The sequence below is a fragment of the Cervus elaphus genome, chromosome 4 (assembly GCF_910594005.1).
Source record: "Cervus elaphus chromosome 4, mCerEla1.1, whole genome shotgun sequence".
Taxonomy (NCBI): domain Eukaryota; kingdom Metazoa; phylum Chordata; class Mammalia; order Artiodactyla; family Cervidae; genus Cervus; species Cervus elaphus.
The window spans coordinates 3,889,532-3,905,009 of record NC_057818.1 but is presented as its reverse complement, the minus strand read 5'-3'; the positions used below and the strand labels follow the sequence as shown (position 1 = coordinate 3,905,009).

At 48.7% G+C, this 15,478-nt stretch overlaps 1 protein-coding gene across 3 annotated transcripts in view; it reads left to right on the top strand.

The window, feature by feature from the left end:
- The window catches only part of PDPR (pyruvate dehydrogenase phosphatase regulatory subunit), a 41,584-nt gene that overhangs the window by 3,746 nt on the left and 22,360 nt on the right, over positions 1-15,478 (top strand). For 2 of the 3 annotated variants that reach the window (XM_043898040.1, XM_043898041.1), the window contains exons 2-6: positions 8,426-8,710; positions 9,784-9,917; positions 13,479-13,560; positions 13,652-13,815; positions 14,583-14,704. In XM_043898040.1, coding sequence (XP_043753975.1) covers positions 8,487-8,710; positions 9,784-9,917; positions 13,479-13,560; positions 13,652-13,815; positions 14,583-14,704 — 726 coding nt within the window. In that variant the 5' untranslated portion in view covers positions 8,426-8,486. The remainder of the gene's footprint in view (positions 1-8,425; positions 8,711-9,783; positions 9,918-13,478; positions 13,561-13,651; positions 13,816-14,582; positions 14,705-15,478) is intronic. The other variant, XM_043898042.1, reaches the window with a different exon arrangement.

Genomic DNA, 15,478 nt, shown 5'->3' with positions numbered 1-15,478 from the left:
AATTTAGAATTTTAGAAATGAAACATAGCTAATTGAAGAGTGTTACGGAGCTTTGCTTTTTCACTTAAATCTCCTGGGTGGGGCGAGGGGTACTGGAACTCATTTAAATGTGGAGGAGAAGGAGGGAAATGTGAAGTTATGTGAAAGAGGAGAACAATTGATGGAGCTTGACTCAGAGGAAGGAGGCAGGAAGTGGGATCCGGCTTCTGTGAGGGATTACCTTTGACCCTGTGAAAGAAGGCAGAGATGGTTACAGATGCAAAGAGGTTTACAGGAGGGGTCTCAGGGAACAGGATGAGACAGGTTATCTGCTGTGATGAAGGAAGAGAGGACATGAGGTCAGAAGTTAGGAGAGGAGCAGAGTTACAGGTTCAGAAACTAGATGTAGACAGAGATGTGCCTGTGGGTTAACAGGAAGTAGCCTGGTGCTAGGTAGGGCTGCCTGCTAACTTACGCCACAGAGGAACAGGGTCTTTGTCAAGGATGACTGAGTGGTAATGGTTCAGAAACAGGAGGACACCAACCGTACCTCTTGATGGTGAGGCCCGTGGGACAGGGCTGGCCACGTGACTGACAATGCCCTCAGGAGAGCTGCGTTTCCATTGAGACAGTGGGTGGACATCAGTGACAGTGTCACCACCCAGGGTTCTTGGCCTCTTTAATCAATAGAAATTGAAAAGAGGCCAGACAAGAAATTCAGGCCAGGCTTTATTGGGGCCCCTGCTGCACCAAAAGGGCATGAAGACAGGTAATGGTTTTCCTTGCTCACTCCCCAAGGGAGTTGGTGGTCTGGGTCCATATATGTGGTAAGGGTAGAAGCGGGTCCAGACGCTGGGATTGAGGGGTGCTTGGGTGGTCTGCCCACCCTTTTGGTGGTGGTGTGTGCAGGGTCCATGTGCAGCACCCTGCTTTTGCTCCCCAACACCTGCTTTTGCTCTCCACTCTTCAGAAGTAGCAGTTGACTTCTTTGGGTCTTTTTCCTATCTTGTCCATAATTTACCCCAGCTTCACATGCATGGAGTTATTTTTAGTCCTTTATAGTTTCTTTGTATTTTGTTGCTTAAGGAGACATTTGTTCAAGTTTAAGCAGTGTGGCAAAGGATCCCAGGTTCCAGCCTGTCTCATTCCCTTTGAGGAATTCTACACCCCTTACTCTTAAGGGGTAAGAGGCCTAAGGTCTCTTCTTCTGGAATTTCTTCCTGCTGGACAGGGGCTGCAGCCCCTAACCTACCCTAGAGGTTAGAAGTCCCTCTCTGACTGCTCCAAAGACCTGTAGAGACCTGGGCCACCCTCTGCTGGAAGGGGTTGAGTTCTTGTGCTATCATGAGTCTTACTTGAAACTGTTGGAGCTTAGAAGACACAAACTTGTCCAGAAGGAAACAAGGGCCAAAAAGAGAATAGTAGTAGCCTCTCAAGGGCCTAGGAAGGGAAGGAACCAGGTTAACCGTGGGAGGTCTAACTTAACTTTTGACCAAAGAGTGAAGGCGATATTGCCACCACTAAAACTAATGTTAACTTACACCCATGTGATTGGATTGGTTAGTTTTCTGTGATTGTGGTTTTCAATCTGTCTGCCCTCTGATAGAGAAGGATAAGAGGCTTCACAAGGAAGCTTCCTAATGGGAGAGACTGACTGAGGGGGAAACTGGGTCTTGTTCTGATGGGCGGGGCCATGTTCAATAAACCTTTAATCCAGTTTTCTGTTGCTGGATGGAGCTGTGTTCCCTCCCTGCTGTTTACCTGGGCTGAACTATGGTGGAGGTAATAAAGATAATCTTCAAAAGATCCCCATGCATGTATTGCTGCACACAGTGCCCCCAACCCTGCAGCAGGCCAACACCAACCCACACCTCCGCTGGAGACTCCTGGACACTCACAGGCAACTCTGGGTCAGTCTCTTTTGGGGTCACTGCTCCTTTCTCCTGGGTCCTGGTGCACACAATGCAAAGAAATAGAGGAAAACAATAGAATGGGAAAGACTAGAGATCTCTTCAAGAAAATTAGAGATCCCAAGGGAACATTTCATGCAAAGATGGGCTCAATAAAGGACAGAAATGGGATGGACCTAACAGAAACAGAAGATATCAAGAAGAGGTGGCAAGAATACACAGAACAACTGTACAAAAAAGATCTTCACGACCCAGATAATCACGATGGTATGATCACTCACCTAGAGCCAGACATCCTGGAATGTGAAGTCAAGTGAGCCTTAGGAAGCATCACTATGAACAAAGCTAGTAGAGGTGATGGAATTCCAGTTGAGCTATTTCGAATCCTAAAAGATGATACTGTGAAAGTGCTGCACTCAGTATGCCAGCAAATTTGGAAAACTCAGCAGTGGCCACAGGACTGGAAAAGGTCAGTTTTCATTCCAATGCCAAAGAATGCTCAAACTACCACACAGTTGCACTCATCTCACACGCTAGCAAAGCAATGCTCAAAATTCTCCAAGCCAGGCTTCATCAGTACGTGAACAGTGAACTTCCAGATGTTCAAGCTGGTTTTAGAAAAGGCAGAGGAACCAGAGATCAAATTGCCAACATCCGTTGGGTCATTGAAAAAGCAAGAGAGTTCCAGAAAAACATCTACTTCTGCTTTATTGATTACGCCATAGCCTTTGACTGTGTGGATCACAAGAAACTGTGGGAAATTCTGAAAGAGATGGGAATACCAGACCACCTGACCTGCCTCTTGAGAAACCTGTATGCAGGTCAGGAAGCCACAGTTAGAACTGGACATGGAACAACAGACTGGTTCCAAATAGGAAAAGGAGTACGTCAAGGCTGTATGTTGTCACCCTGCTTATTTAACTTATATGCAGAGTACATCATGAGAAACTCTGGGCTGGATGAAGCATAAGCTGGAACCAAGATTGCTGGGAGAAATATCAATAATCTCAGATATGCAGATGATACCACCCTTATGGCAGAAAGTGAAGAAGAACTAAAGAGCCTCTTGAAAGTGAAAGAGGAGAGTGAAAAAGTTGGCTTAAAGCTCAACATTCAGAAAACAAAGATCATGTCATCTGGTCCCATCACTTCATGGCAAATAGATGGGGAAACAGTGACAGATTTTATTTTGGGGGACTCCAAAATCACTGCAGATGGTGACTACAGCCATGAAATTAAAGGACACTTACTCCTTGGGAGAAAAGTTATGACCCACCTAGACAGCATATTATAAAGCAGAGACATTACTTTGCCAACAAAGGTCTAACTAGTCAAGGCTATGGTTTTTCCAGTAGTCATGTATGGATGTGAGAGTTGGACTATAAATAAAGCTGAGCACCGAAGAATTGATGCTTTTGAACTGTGGCATTGGAGAAGACTCTTGAGAGCCCCTTGGACTGCAAGGAGATCCAATCAGTCCATCCTAAAGGAAGTCAGTCCTGAATATTCATTGGAAGGACTGATGTTGAAGGTGAAACTCCAATACTTTGGCTACCTGATGCAAAGAACTGACTCATTTGAAAAGACCCTGATGCTGGGAGAGATTGAAGGCAGGAGGAGAAGGGGACGACAGAGGATGAGATGGTTGGATGCCATCACTGACTCGATGGGCATGAGTTGTGTTTTTTTTTTTTTTCCATTTATTTTTATTAGTTGGAGGCTAATTGCTTTGTAATATTGTAGTGGTTTTTGCTATACATTGACATGAATCAGCCATGGATTTACATGTGTTCCCCATCCTGATCCCTGCTCCTGGGCATGAGTTTGAGTAAGCTCTGGGAGTTGGTGGTGGACAGGGAGGCCTGGTGTGCTGCAATGCATTGGATCGCAAAGAGTCAGACACGACTGAGCGACTGAACTGAACTGAACTTCCACCCATGCTATCACGTTCATTCAGGTGCAGCCAGAAGTATTAGTTATCTTGTAAATTCCACCTCATTCTGCCAGCAGGTGATTGAGAACTAGACTGTTGTCAAGAACTACATTAGCCAAAGAAACAAGAGGGCTTGTCTGAACTGTTCCATCATATAAGCAAGCTGATGAGATTTCTCAGTGTGGCTTCATGATAGGTAAAACCTCCCCGTGAGACTGCTGGTCTGATGGCCAGCCCTGCCCCCACTGAGGTCATGCCCAGTGGGCTCTGGGTCCAGTGGTGAGCTGGAGTGGTCCTGTTACAGATGCAAACCCCACTCACCTTGTAGTCCCTACACTGTGCGCCCCTTTAAAGTGAGCTTTTTCAGTCATTGATAGGCTGTAGCCTGGCTGGAAAAGCACAGGGCCTGGCCAGAGTTCCGAAACATATGACGGTTTGGGTGTCTGCAGAGGAGGGGATGCAGACCTGAATGTCCGTCGCACAGTTGTTAAGAGGACACATCCTTGAAGGACATAACTGTTGTTATAACTTAAGACAATAAGGGGACAGCAGACCATTATGTTGATAACGAAGCGGGTAAAGCACGACAACATTTTGAACAAGATGTTCACATATGATCCTTGAGTGCAGTAGCAAGAATGGCTAATAAGAATCTGAGCCACTGCATCATTTAACTTGTCTGTTGATGCTGCCTGTCTTTTTCTTTATATAATTGAATTTATTTGTTGTTCATTGAAGAATAATTGGCTTTACAACATTGTGTTGGTTTCTGCCGAACATCAACATGATTCAGCCATGGTATACCTGTGTCCCCTCCATCATTTATTTATTTGACTGTGTTGCACTCTCAGCTGCAGCATAGGGGATCTTCAGATCTTCGCTGTCATGTAGGAACTTAGTTCCCCAACCAGGGATCAAACCATGCCTCCTGCATTGCAAGGTGAATTCTTAACCACTGGGCCACCAGGGAAGTCCCGATGCTGCCTGTCTTTTGAATAGGTATCTTAGCTCTTCCACTGGCTTTACAGGTGGTTGTTCTTCTGTTGTGACCTGTGGAGTTTCTGGAGGTAAAAGCTTATTCTGGACAAATGTACCCAGCTAGATGTCCCTTGCTCTTTGACTGCAGTGGGAGTGGTTCAGATTACTTTATAGGGGCCTCTCCATATTGGCAGTAGTTGGTCTTCAGAGAACCTTTTTTTTCAGGGTTTTTTTTGTAATTGGTATTTGTTTACTTTTGGCTGCACTGGGTCGTGGTTGCATTGGGCGGGCTTTCTCTAGTTGTAGGTGGCAGAGGCTCTCTTGATTTCGGTGCGTGAGCTCCTTTCTGCCATGGCTTCCCTTGTTGAGTACAGGCTCTAGGCACTCAGGCTCAGTGCTCGTGGCTTGTGGGCTTAGAGCATGGGCTCAGTAGTGGCACACAGGCTTAGTTGCTCTGCAGCATGTGAAATCTTCCCGGACCGGGGAGCCAACCTGTGTCCCCTGCATTGGCAGGCAGATTCTTTTTTTTGCCCTTTTTTATCCTATTAGTTTTGGCAGGTGGGTTCTTAACCACTAGACCGCTAGGGAAGCCCTGGTCATATTATTTTTTAAGTGATTAAATTTTTAAAATTTCTTTTTATTGGAGTATAGTTAAATTACAGCGCTGCGTTAGATTCAGGTGTACAGAAGGTGGATCTGATATATAAACCTCCATTCCTCTTCAGATACTTTTCTCATATGGGTTACACAGAATATCGAGTAGAGTTTCCTGTGCTACATTCTTGGTCCTTGCTAGCTTGATGTAACAGTGTGTGTGTGTGTGAACCGCAGTCTCCTGATTCACCCCTTCACCCCACAGTCCCCCGTTAGTGACCATGAATTTTGTTTCTAGATCTGTGAGTCTGTGTTTTGTAAAAAGTTCACTTGTGTGATTTTAATTTGCTTTTTTATTAGTTGTGTTTATTTTGGCTGTGCTGGGTCTTCACTGCTGTGCAGACTTTGCTCTGGTTGCCGTGAGCAGGGGCTGCTCTCTGGTTCGGTGCTCAGGATGCTCATTTCGCCTCTCTTGTTACGGAGCCTCGTGCTCTAGGGCGCTTGGGTTCAGTCCTTGGGGCGTGTGGGCTCAGGAGTTGCGGCTCCTGGGCTCTCGCACACAAGCTCAGTAGTTGTAGTGCCTGGGCTTACTTGCTCTGAGGCATCAGGGATCTTCCTGGGTCTGGGATTGAACCCTTGTCTCCTGTATTAGTGGGCAGATTCTTTACCACTGAGCCTCCAGGGAAGCGCTGTCTCAGTTTTAAAATTAAATTCTGCATGGAAGTGATATCGTATGGTATTTGTCTTTCTTTATCTTTCTCTATCTTATTTGTCTTACTTCACTTAGTATGATAATCTCTGGGTCCATCCATGTTTCTGCAAATGGCATTACTTTGTTCCTTTTAATGGCTGCATAATATTCCATTGTACATGTACTACTGTACACATACATTGTATATGTAGTCTATGTACTACAGTGTTTTTATCCATTCTTCTGCCAGTGGACATTTAGGCTGCTTCCATGTCTTGGCTGTTGTAGATAGTGCTCCAAGGAACACTGTAGTGCATGTATCTTTTTGAATTATAGTTTTCCGTGGATATATGTCCAGTAGTGGGATTGCTGGATCATATGGTAATTCTATATTTACTTTTTTTAAGGTACCTCCATATTGTTCTCCATAGTGGTTGTACCAACTTACATTCCCACCAACAGTGTAAGCGGGTTCCCTTTTTATCCACACCCTCTCCAGCATTTGGTGTTGTAGGTTTTTTGATGGTGGCCCTTCTGACCAATGAGAGGTGATACCTCACTATAGTTTTTATTTTAATTTCTCTAGTGATTAGTGATGTTGACCATCTTTTCATGTGTGTTTTGGGCGTCTGTCTGTCTGCTTTGGAGAAATGGTGAGGTTTTAAGGGAGATAAATGAAGGATTGGAACTGGAGAGAGAATGGGTCCTGTGGCAATGGGCTTCCAGCAGGACTGGCTGTGTGGACAACTTTCCATCTTGAGGCAGCGTTTGACAGGGACCTCAGGCGCGGTGGGACACCAGGTGGCCAGGATGGTTGGCCCCTGGCTGCCTGGGATTCCTCTTGGGACACGGTCTGTGCCTGCCTTGGTCACGGATCCGAGTCCCCTGACGGATGCGCGTCGATACCTTGGCCTTGGATGGTTGGGGCTGATGGCGGCGCACGGGTGCTGGGGCCGTCGTGGAGGAGGTGGGGGTTTGCTCACCACGTGCGGCCGTGATGTCTTCTCAGCGCCCTCTCTGCTCCTAAGGCCGCCTCTTGCTGTGCTTCTGCGACTGTGTGCTCTGCCAGCAGGTCTGTCTGCAGTTTCTTGAAGCTTGACGACTTCTCTGTTTTGCTGTTGCATTAATTCTGTTAAAACCCTGCCTTGGTCATATGCAGCCTGTGGTAATGGACCAAGTAGCAGAGTCTCCTTGGTCAGTTCCTGCCACTGCCCAGGGTTCACGGACGCTGCAGCCTCCACGCTGGGTCCCTGGTGTCAAAGTGGGTTCTAGGACTCGTTAATCAATAGACGCTCAGGCACGGCTTTACTGGGAGTCGGGCTGAGACATGAGAGCGCAAACCAGTGGCAGGTGCCCTTGGAGGCTCCTGCGGAGGACAGCAGGCTGCTCCCTGGGCGGGTGAGGCTGGGGCGGTGGTGGAGGGTCCAGGGGCGGCAGGTGGTCTGCCCACCGGCTCGGTTCTGGGCAAGGAGTCCAGCTCCTGCTTCTGCTCCGGGCACCTCGGCAGTCTCGGGCTTGGGCACCAGCTGCTCCGTGTTCCCCGCGCTGCCTGTTTCCCAAACGATCCAGTCGTTTCTCTGACTCCGCTGCCGCATCCTCATCTGAGGCACCCTGGCGTCTCCTTGAGAACTGCGACAGTGTCCGGGCGCACCTCTGCTTTCCCTGTCCTCCTGGGAGCCTTCCGTGCAGGGAGCCTCACCCTGGAGATACAGGGCAGACCACATAACCCCCTGCTTTAGTCTTTTCCCTTGCACTGAGAGTAAACCCTGCTGTTCCCGGGGACCCCGGAGCCCCGCGTGGTTGGCCCCCGCTCCTCCAGCGCGGCCTCCCGCTGGGACCCCAGAGCCCCGCGTGGTTGGCCCCGCCTCTCCAGCGCGGCCTCAGCTGGCCCCTCTCACGTGCTGCGCGCACACTGCCCTCTTCTGTGCTGCGCGCACACTGCCCTCTTCTGTGCTGACCCCTCGAGCTGCGCCTCTCCAGGCCTCGCACGCGCTGCTGCTCTCCGACCTCACGCAGCTGGTTCTCTGTCATCGAGTCTCTTCAAACGTCCCCCCTCTGACCGCCGTGTTCTGAGTGCGCCCGCAGTGACCGTGCTGTTAGCTCTGCTCCTTATCTTGTTTGTACACTGGCTGCTGGTCTCTGTCTCAGAGGCCAGTTGTGTAAAGGCAGGGACCTCCTCGTTTGTCTTCACCGCTGTGTTACACCCAGCGGCGTGTCCGGAGCTCAGTAAGCCCTGAGACGTTTGCTGAGTGAGCAGTTACCGTTCGGGGTTTCCGCCTTTTCTCGTTCACGCTGTGCTCTGGGTGCAGTGGAGTGACACCCTTGGCTTCCTCTGTCTAGTGTGAACCCCTGGATCTGCTGCGTGGCTGAGTGAGAGCGCGGCCCCCCTGGCTGACACGTGATGCTGCACCGGCTGCTGGCGGTGGTCCGAGGACCGGGAAGCCGCCGAGGATGGCGGAAGGGCTCCCCGGCCAGAGGCAGCGCGTCAGCGGCCGCGGCGCCCCCCGTGGCCCTGCCCGCCCAGGCGCAGGTGGTCGTCTGCGGCGGTGGAATCATGGGCACGTCCGTGGCCTATCACCTCTCCAAGATGGGGTGGAAGGATGTCGTCCTTCTGGAGCAGGGCAGGTAGGACTCCAGCTGGCCGTGGCTTGGGGCTCTGCTGCCCTGGGCTTCGCTCCTCCCTGTCATCTCAGTAGTGCTCACCCACCAATAGCTAACCTAAATGTCGCTAAGGAGCATGAGTAAATTACAGAAAAGGGAACTCTTCAGGACTTCATTTTGCGATGCCTAATTTTCCTGTTTTCTGGTTTTCAGAGATTGGGACGTAACAAGTAAACAAAGGATGTATTTATTTCTGGTTTAAAGTACATCTCACCATCTTGCTCTCTTTGCTGTATTAATTCAGCAGTAAATACTGTGACTTGGGTGCCTCTTCTGTGAGCTGAAATGAAATTGGCTATATTCTATTTCTGTTCCTATACTTTGATTATTTTAGAAAGCTTTAGATTTACAGAGCAGTTGAAATGATAGTGCAGTTACCGTACACCTCACATCCAGGTTCATCTGTCATTAACATCTTCTGTAAGGATTAATGTTTCAGTTAATGAACCAGTATTGATACATTATTTTAAACTAAAGTTGATGCTTTATTTCCTCTAGTGTCCTTTCTCTGTTCCAGGCCTTTGTTCCCTGCCACAAATTGGACTTCATTCTAAATTCTGAATAGGTGACACATTTACATAGTTCAAAACTGAAAATGTGTAAGAGTACAAAGGGAAAAGTCTCCTGCTCCTTAATCTCTAACTAAAAGTTTCCCTCACTGGAAGTGAGTTAAGTTCCTTAGGTACCATTCCAGATAATCCTCTCTGTATATAGTCAAATAAGTGTTGATAGGTGTATATGCAGGTATTTGGAGATTCATTTATTTTTTTCATACAAGTGACAGCATACCCTAAATAGTTTTCCTCACCTGGCTCTTCTCATTAGAGTTGCTCCATTAGGATTGGTCCATGAAAGTGTTTGTTTTTTTTTTTTTTTAATGTTGTATATATAAGTGAAATTCCAAAATTTTAAATCATTCTTATGCTGAGACTGTGACGTTGGTTCCATCTCTGGCTGTTGCAGCAGTGGTGTAATGAGGAACCTTGAACTTGCTGTATTCACTGACATATGCGTCTCCCTAACAATCTGTCCTGCAGGCTGGCTGCTGGCTCTACGAGGTTCTGTGCTGGCATCCTAAGCACTGCCAGGCACTTGGCCATCGAGCAAAAGATGGCAGATTATTCAAACAAACTCTACCATCAGTTAGAGCAAGAAACGGGGATCCAAACAGGTAAGCAGGCAATCTAGACCTTTCCTCAGCTCTCTCTGGTGCTACCCCAAGTTGGCCTGTTGATCTGGTAATTTAGCCTTGAGTTTCAGTCCGGGCTCTGCCACTTGTCCAGCTCTGACCTTGGGCAAGTCTCTGAGCTTGTTGCACTGTCTTCACTTCCCTTATCTGCAGATTGAGGGTCTTCACTCAGTACCCTAGCTCCTTTTCAAATCCTGTTATTCTTATGAAGTAAAAATCTTCCTGGGCCATTTCCGATATATTCCACTCATCAAAGCATAGTAAGTGGCAACACTTGGCGCCTCAACTTTAGGTACTTGGTGGTTAAATCATAATTTGACCCACCCAAATATTGATACTTAATGGTATTTCTAACTATAGAGCACATGCATGTGCTTCTCCTTACCTGTGTAGTTAGGGGAGTAAGGACACAGACCTAAGCCACTTACTGGAGTAAGTAGGAACTGTCCCAAGAGCAGCAGATGAATCTAAGACCGTGGTCCATATGGCAACAAGGCAGAAAGAAAGTCTAGTACTTTGTTGTAAGGTGACGTGTTAGCAAGAAGCCCAGAGGCAGAGCTAGTTTCGTTGCTGATGAAGCGGTTTGGTGACCACAGTACCAAAGGGGATGGTGAGGCCCAGTGCTGACGACAGGATGAGGCCTGTGGAGGGATAATCTTGCTGACCTGTGTCATTCAAATCACGGATACATCGAGATTAATGCTGACAAAGGATGGTAGCTTCTATTTTTGCCAACTGAAGTATAACCTTATTTGTAAATTGTAACTTAAGACTGATTTTCTAGTAACTTAAACATGGTAGACATGGACCTAACTGTATTTCAGTCTTTTTTGGATGGATTTAATTTAATGACAAGGTCCTTGAATCAGGCGTTACCCAGGGTCTGGGTCGGAAGAGGGTCCACAACAGGCCCAGAGGGGGCACTGCTGACCCCTGGTCCCTTGGTTCAGTGGCTCGCGCTTTGCTGAGCCTGGCACTCCTCAGCTGCTAGAGTCCGCAGGGATTGGGGCTGCAGGCTTCTTTTCTGGAAGATAACCGAGTCTAGCCTTTGTTCTGGGTCACCGTCCAGAACCCCTTGTTGGGCCTGCTCTCTCCCTGGTGCCTGTGGGGCCGTGAGGAAGTCAGGCAACCGAGAGCAAGGGCACCCCCTCGGTCTGTGACCCCCGGTGTAGCCCACCAGTGCCGCGGTGAGACGACGGGGGGCTTCCCTGACGGAGGCGTCTGTTGTCCGGCAGAGTGGGCGGGTGTGCACTCCCATGACCGCGGTGGGTCACTGGACTGCTTTGAGACATTACATGACGTCTGTGCAGCCTAGTTTTTTTTTTTTTTTTGGCCTAGGAGCATGCAGGATCTTAGTTTTCAAACCAGGGGTCAGACTTTCCCCCGTCACCCTGCAGTGGAAGTGCAGAAATTTAACAACCACTGGACCACCAGGGAAGTCCCCAAACCTAGATTTAATGGTACCATATAATAAGCTAATCTTCTGAAAATAATTAATTCACATGAGGTGTATGTTAACTGCTTTTAGCTCAGAGTTACTGGGTCACTTCAAGAGTCCTCATTATACAAAAATTAGTTTCTGCTGTGCTTCTTTTGTACCTGATAAAATTTTTGTCAGGTGACTGAATGTGATAATCTAAACGTTTTAATAGTCTTCTGAAAGTACTTCATGTATTATTTGACCTTATAATAAGGATGGATCATTCTTTTACAGTTAAAAAACCTAGATACAGGTAGATTAAGCCACTTTACCAAGTTGATAACCAATTAATTTTTTAAAATATTTTGTGGGTTATAAGGAACTTTTAGAAAGTTTTAAATATATGTAATAAATTATTATAATAAATGTGAATAATACAGAAATATAGAAAGAAAAAGTCAACCTCCCCACTGAATTCCCACCAAAAGGTTACCACTCTGTGGTTTGTTCATGTGTACTTTTTTTTAAGCGAAATGAGATTGTATTAAGCATATCTGTACCTTGTTTTTTCCACTTAATATCTTGCACAAAAACATGCATGCATAAAATTGATGAAGTCCACACACAGGACTATTAAGTAGACGTAAAAAGGAGGAGGAAGATGTCTATGAATTGCTATGAAATGATCTCTGAGATACATTGTTAAATGAGAAAACCAAGATGGTAAAAGCTATATAAAATGTACTGCTTTTTTATAAGAACTAAGAAGAAACAAGAAAATATACATTTTTTTGCAAATAAATATAGAAATAAACCAGAAAGTACTGAGGTTGGCTGGTCTTCTCTGGAGGTTCTGCAGTAAAGAAACTGCTGACCACTGCAGGACACCAGAGTTCGATCCCTGGGTCAGGAAGATCCCCTGGAGAAGGAAATGGTAACCCACTCCAGTATTCTTGCTTGGCAAATCCCATGGACAGAGGAGATCCTGGAGGGCTATAGTCCATGGAGTCGAAAAGAGTCAGACACGACATAGCAGCACAACATAGCAACTGAGGGTGGTTACCTCCAGAGTAAGTGGGAAATAAGGTGCATGGTGGGGAAATGGGGGGTAGTTGATACTTCCGTAGTTTGACTTTTAGAATGATTTGGACATTCTCAATACTCAAATATAAAAAAAAAAAAACAAACATCAGAATGGGAGGGAACAAACAGTGAAATACTAGCAGAAATAACATAGTTGCATTTCAGATGAATAACAACTTTATAATGGGGGGAAAAGAACAAACTGGGAGACTTCTGACCATAGTGTTTAACTCTACCTTTAGTCGAAGACAAACAGAAATGTGAACACACACTGATCCTGTACTTAGCAAGTTATTTTTCCAGGGGTATGAAAATTTTTGCTTTCTGTGTATCCTAGGACAGAGCAAAGGAATAAATATAATAAGGCTATGTCTAATACTTACAAAAACCAGGCTCTGAAATTATCATGACTGTATTTCCATTTTAAAAAGACAAGTGACTGATTCAAGCTTTTCATCATGAGAACTGATAAGACACTGCATCTGGGAGGATTGTCATTGACTCAGGTTTCGTAGTGGTCACATCCAGTAGTTGACTGCAGACACCAGGACTCGCCAGGGGCTAAGCTGGGCAACAACAAGGAGCTTCTGCAAGGCCAGCAGGGCCTGTGGGGTGGGAGGAGGCTGCCAGCCGGAGGCAGGGTGGAGCCGGGTGGTGACGACCCAGGCCCTCAGCTGGAAGGGGAGTGGGCTGGCCGGGACGCTGCTGCTCCTGAGATGAGAGGAGGGACCTCCGCCTTCTCTCCTGGCCCAAGACCCAATGTCCAGGAGGTCAGATGAGCTGAGCATAGGTCACAGGCCTGCGGCTGCATTGAGAGCGGCCATCTCCATGGGTCCGTGCCCACCAGGGACCGGCGGAGAAAGGGCCTGGTCACCTGAAGGGGTGAGGGAGGGACAGGTCACAGAGCCGTGAGCTGAGCCTGTCTGGGTGGTGGCAGTCCGGGACTCCTCGCGGGTCGTCCGCCTCACAGTCTGGTGGGCTCCCACTGCGCCCCAGCAGGTGGCCCGGTCTGTCTGAGTTTGGGCTGCTTTCCCTTCCAGGTTACACTAGGACGGGCTCCATCTTTCTGGCCCAAACTCAGGACCGGCTCATCTCCCTGAAGCGCATCAGCTCCAGGCTGAAGTACGTATGAGGCTGAGCCCGTCCCGACTTCGTGTCAGCTGACCTCTGCGGAGGCCGGGGAATGTCATTGTGCCCCTGTGTTCTGTGCCAGTGTCATAGGCATCCCCTGCGAGATCGTCTCCCCCAGGAGAGTGGCCGAGCTGCACCCTCTGCTCAACGTGCACGACCTGGTGGGCGCCATGCACGTCCCCGAGGACGCGGTGGTGTCCTCCGCCGACGTGGCGCTCGCCCTGGCCAGTGCCGCCTCCCAGAACGGTGAGTGGGCGCGGGGCGGGGAAGACGGGCGTCAGGAGAGCGCTGCCTGGCGTCAGGGCACCAGCCAGTTTCTGCGGCAGAACTGCGGCTGGCGGCTCTGAGTTTTTGTCTCGGCGCAGTATCTGTGAATACAGTTTCCCTCGGGGCCACGTTTTTCTTGTTAGGTGTCCTAGGCACTGCCTTTAGTCCTGCTTAGAGCGTTTTAGGTGTTAAGGGCCTTTTTCCCTCCACAGGACTTGAGAAGCTCCAAGGCTGGCACACGCCTTGGGGATTCAGTGCACAGCGGGGGTCACGTCCTGGGGTTGGAATGAACAGCGGAAGGCTGATCCATGGTGTTGCCCGCTCTGGATGAACTGGGTCGTGGTGTGGGTCAATGAGGATTGAGGAGGCCCTGTGGTGCTGTTTCTCTCCTGCCCCTTTTATGATCCCTGGACTTTTGTTTGGCTGTGCCATGCCTCTTGTGGGACTTCGGTTCCCAGCCAGCAATGGAACCCAGGCCCCCTGCATGGAAACATGGACCTGAACCAATGGGCCACCAGGGTAGTCCCATGATCCCTGGAATTCGATTATGATTTCAGTTGGCTGGTATTTTCAGTCTTGGGAAAGGCCCATTTCTACCATCTCAGGATGTGGTTCCAGGAGTGTTTTGGATTCTAAAGTTAAAGTACGGACCTGGCCTTTTCAGTGTTTGTGGAGAAGCTGCTGCAAATGCCTGACTCTGAGACAGCGGATGACGACTCCCCAACTCTGTGTTTACCTTGGGACAGGTGTTCAGATCTATGACCGGACAAGTATTCTTCATGTTATGGTCAAAAGAGGTCAAGTCACCGGTGTGGAGACAGATAAAGGACAGATCCAGTGCCAGTATTTTGTCAACTGTGCTGGTCAGGTAGGTTAGTGACAAGACTGGGTCACTGACTTTGTTATTTAACTTTTGTCTCCAGGATTTTGGGGTACAGACCTAATGCTAGTTTTGTAATGGACTAAGCAGGCATCTTAGACACATTGTTTCTTATTTGGCCGGGAAAACTCAGAATCCCCCCCTCCAAACTGGAAGCCTGCCCTCGCCCCTAGTGTGGAAGCCGGGCGACCGTCCCCGCTCCTTCCCGGCCGAGGGGCAGCCCTGCTCAGGGAGGCCCAGAGAGTCAGCGTGGACAGCACCCGGTTCCTGGTCGGGGCTGTGTTCGTGTCATCCCACCACCAGCAGATGCGTGTTGGGGGTGCTCCTGTGTCGGGAGCATAGGTCCCGTGACCAGGACACTAAAGCCTGCAGCTCTGACGGCAGGCTGGTCCCTTGCCCCCCTCCAGTCTTAAGGGAACCTGGGAGTACTTTCCGCCACGTGGACGTCTTCATGGTCGGTGTTTGGGGTTCGCAGTTGAGGCCTGGCGTTTCATTCAAAGGGCCTCACTGGCTCCCCACGAGCTCCTCTTCCGAGCTGGTGACTCTGTCTCTGCTCAGAAAGCAGACTTCATGGCTCACGCGGTACCGTGTTGCTCCCCTCTGAAAACGTTAGGAACTAAAGCTGGAAGTCGGCTTCCCACAGCTGACGTGGGGGCGGGAGCGCCCAGGAGCCGCTTGAAATGACACTCGTCTCAAGAGCCCGCAGCTGCTCACGTGTCCTTCTGTTCCTCTCCACCCACCCATCCCTCTGTCCGTCTGCAG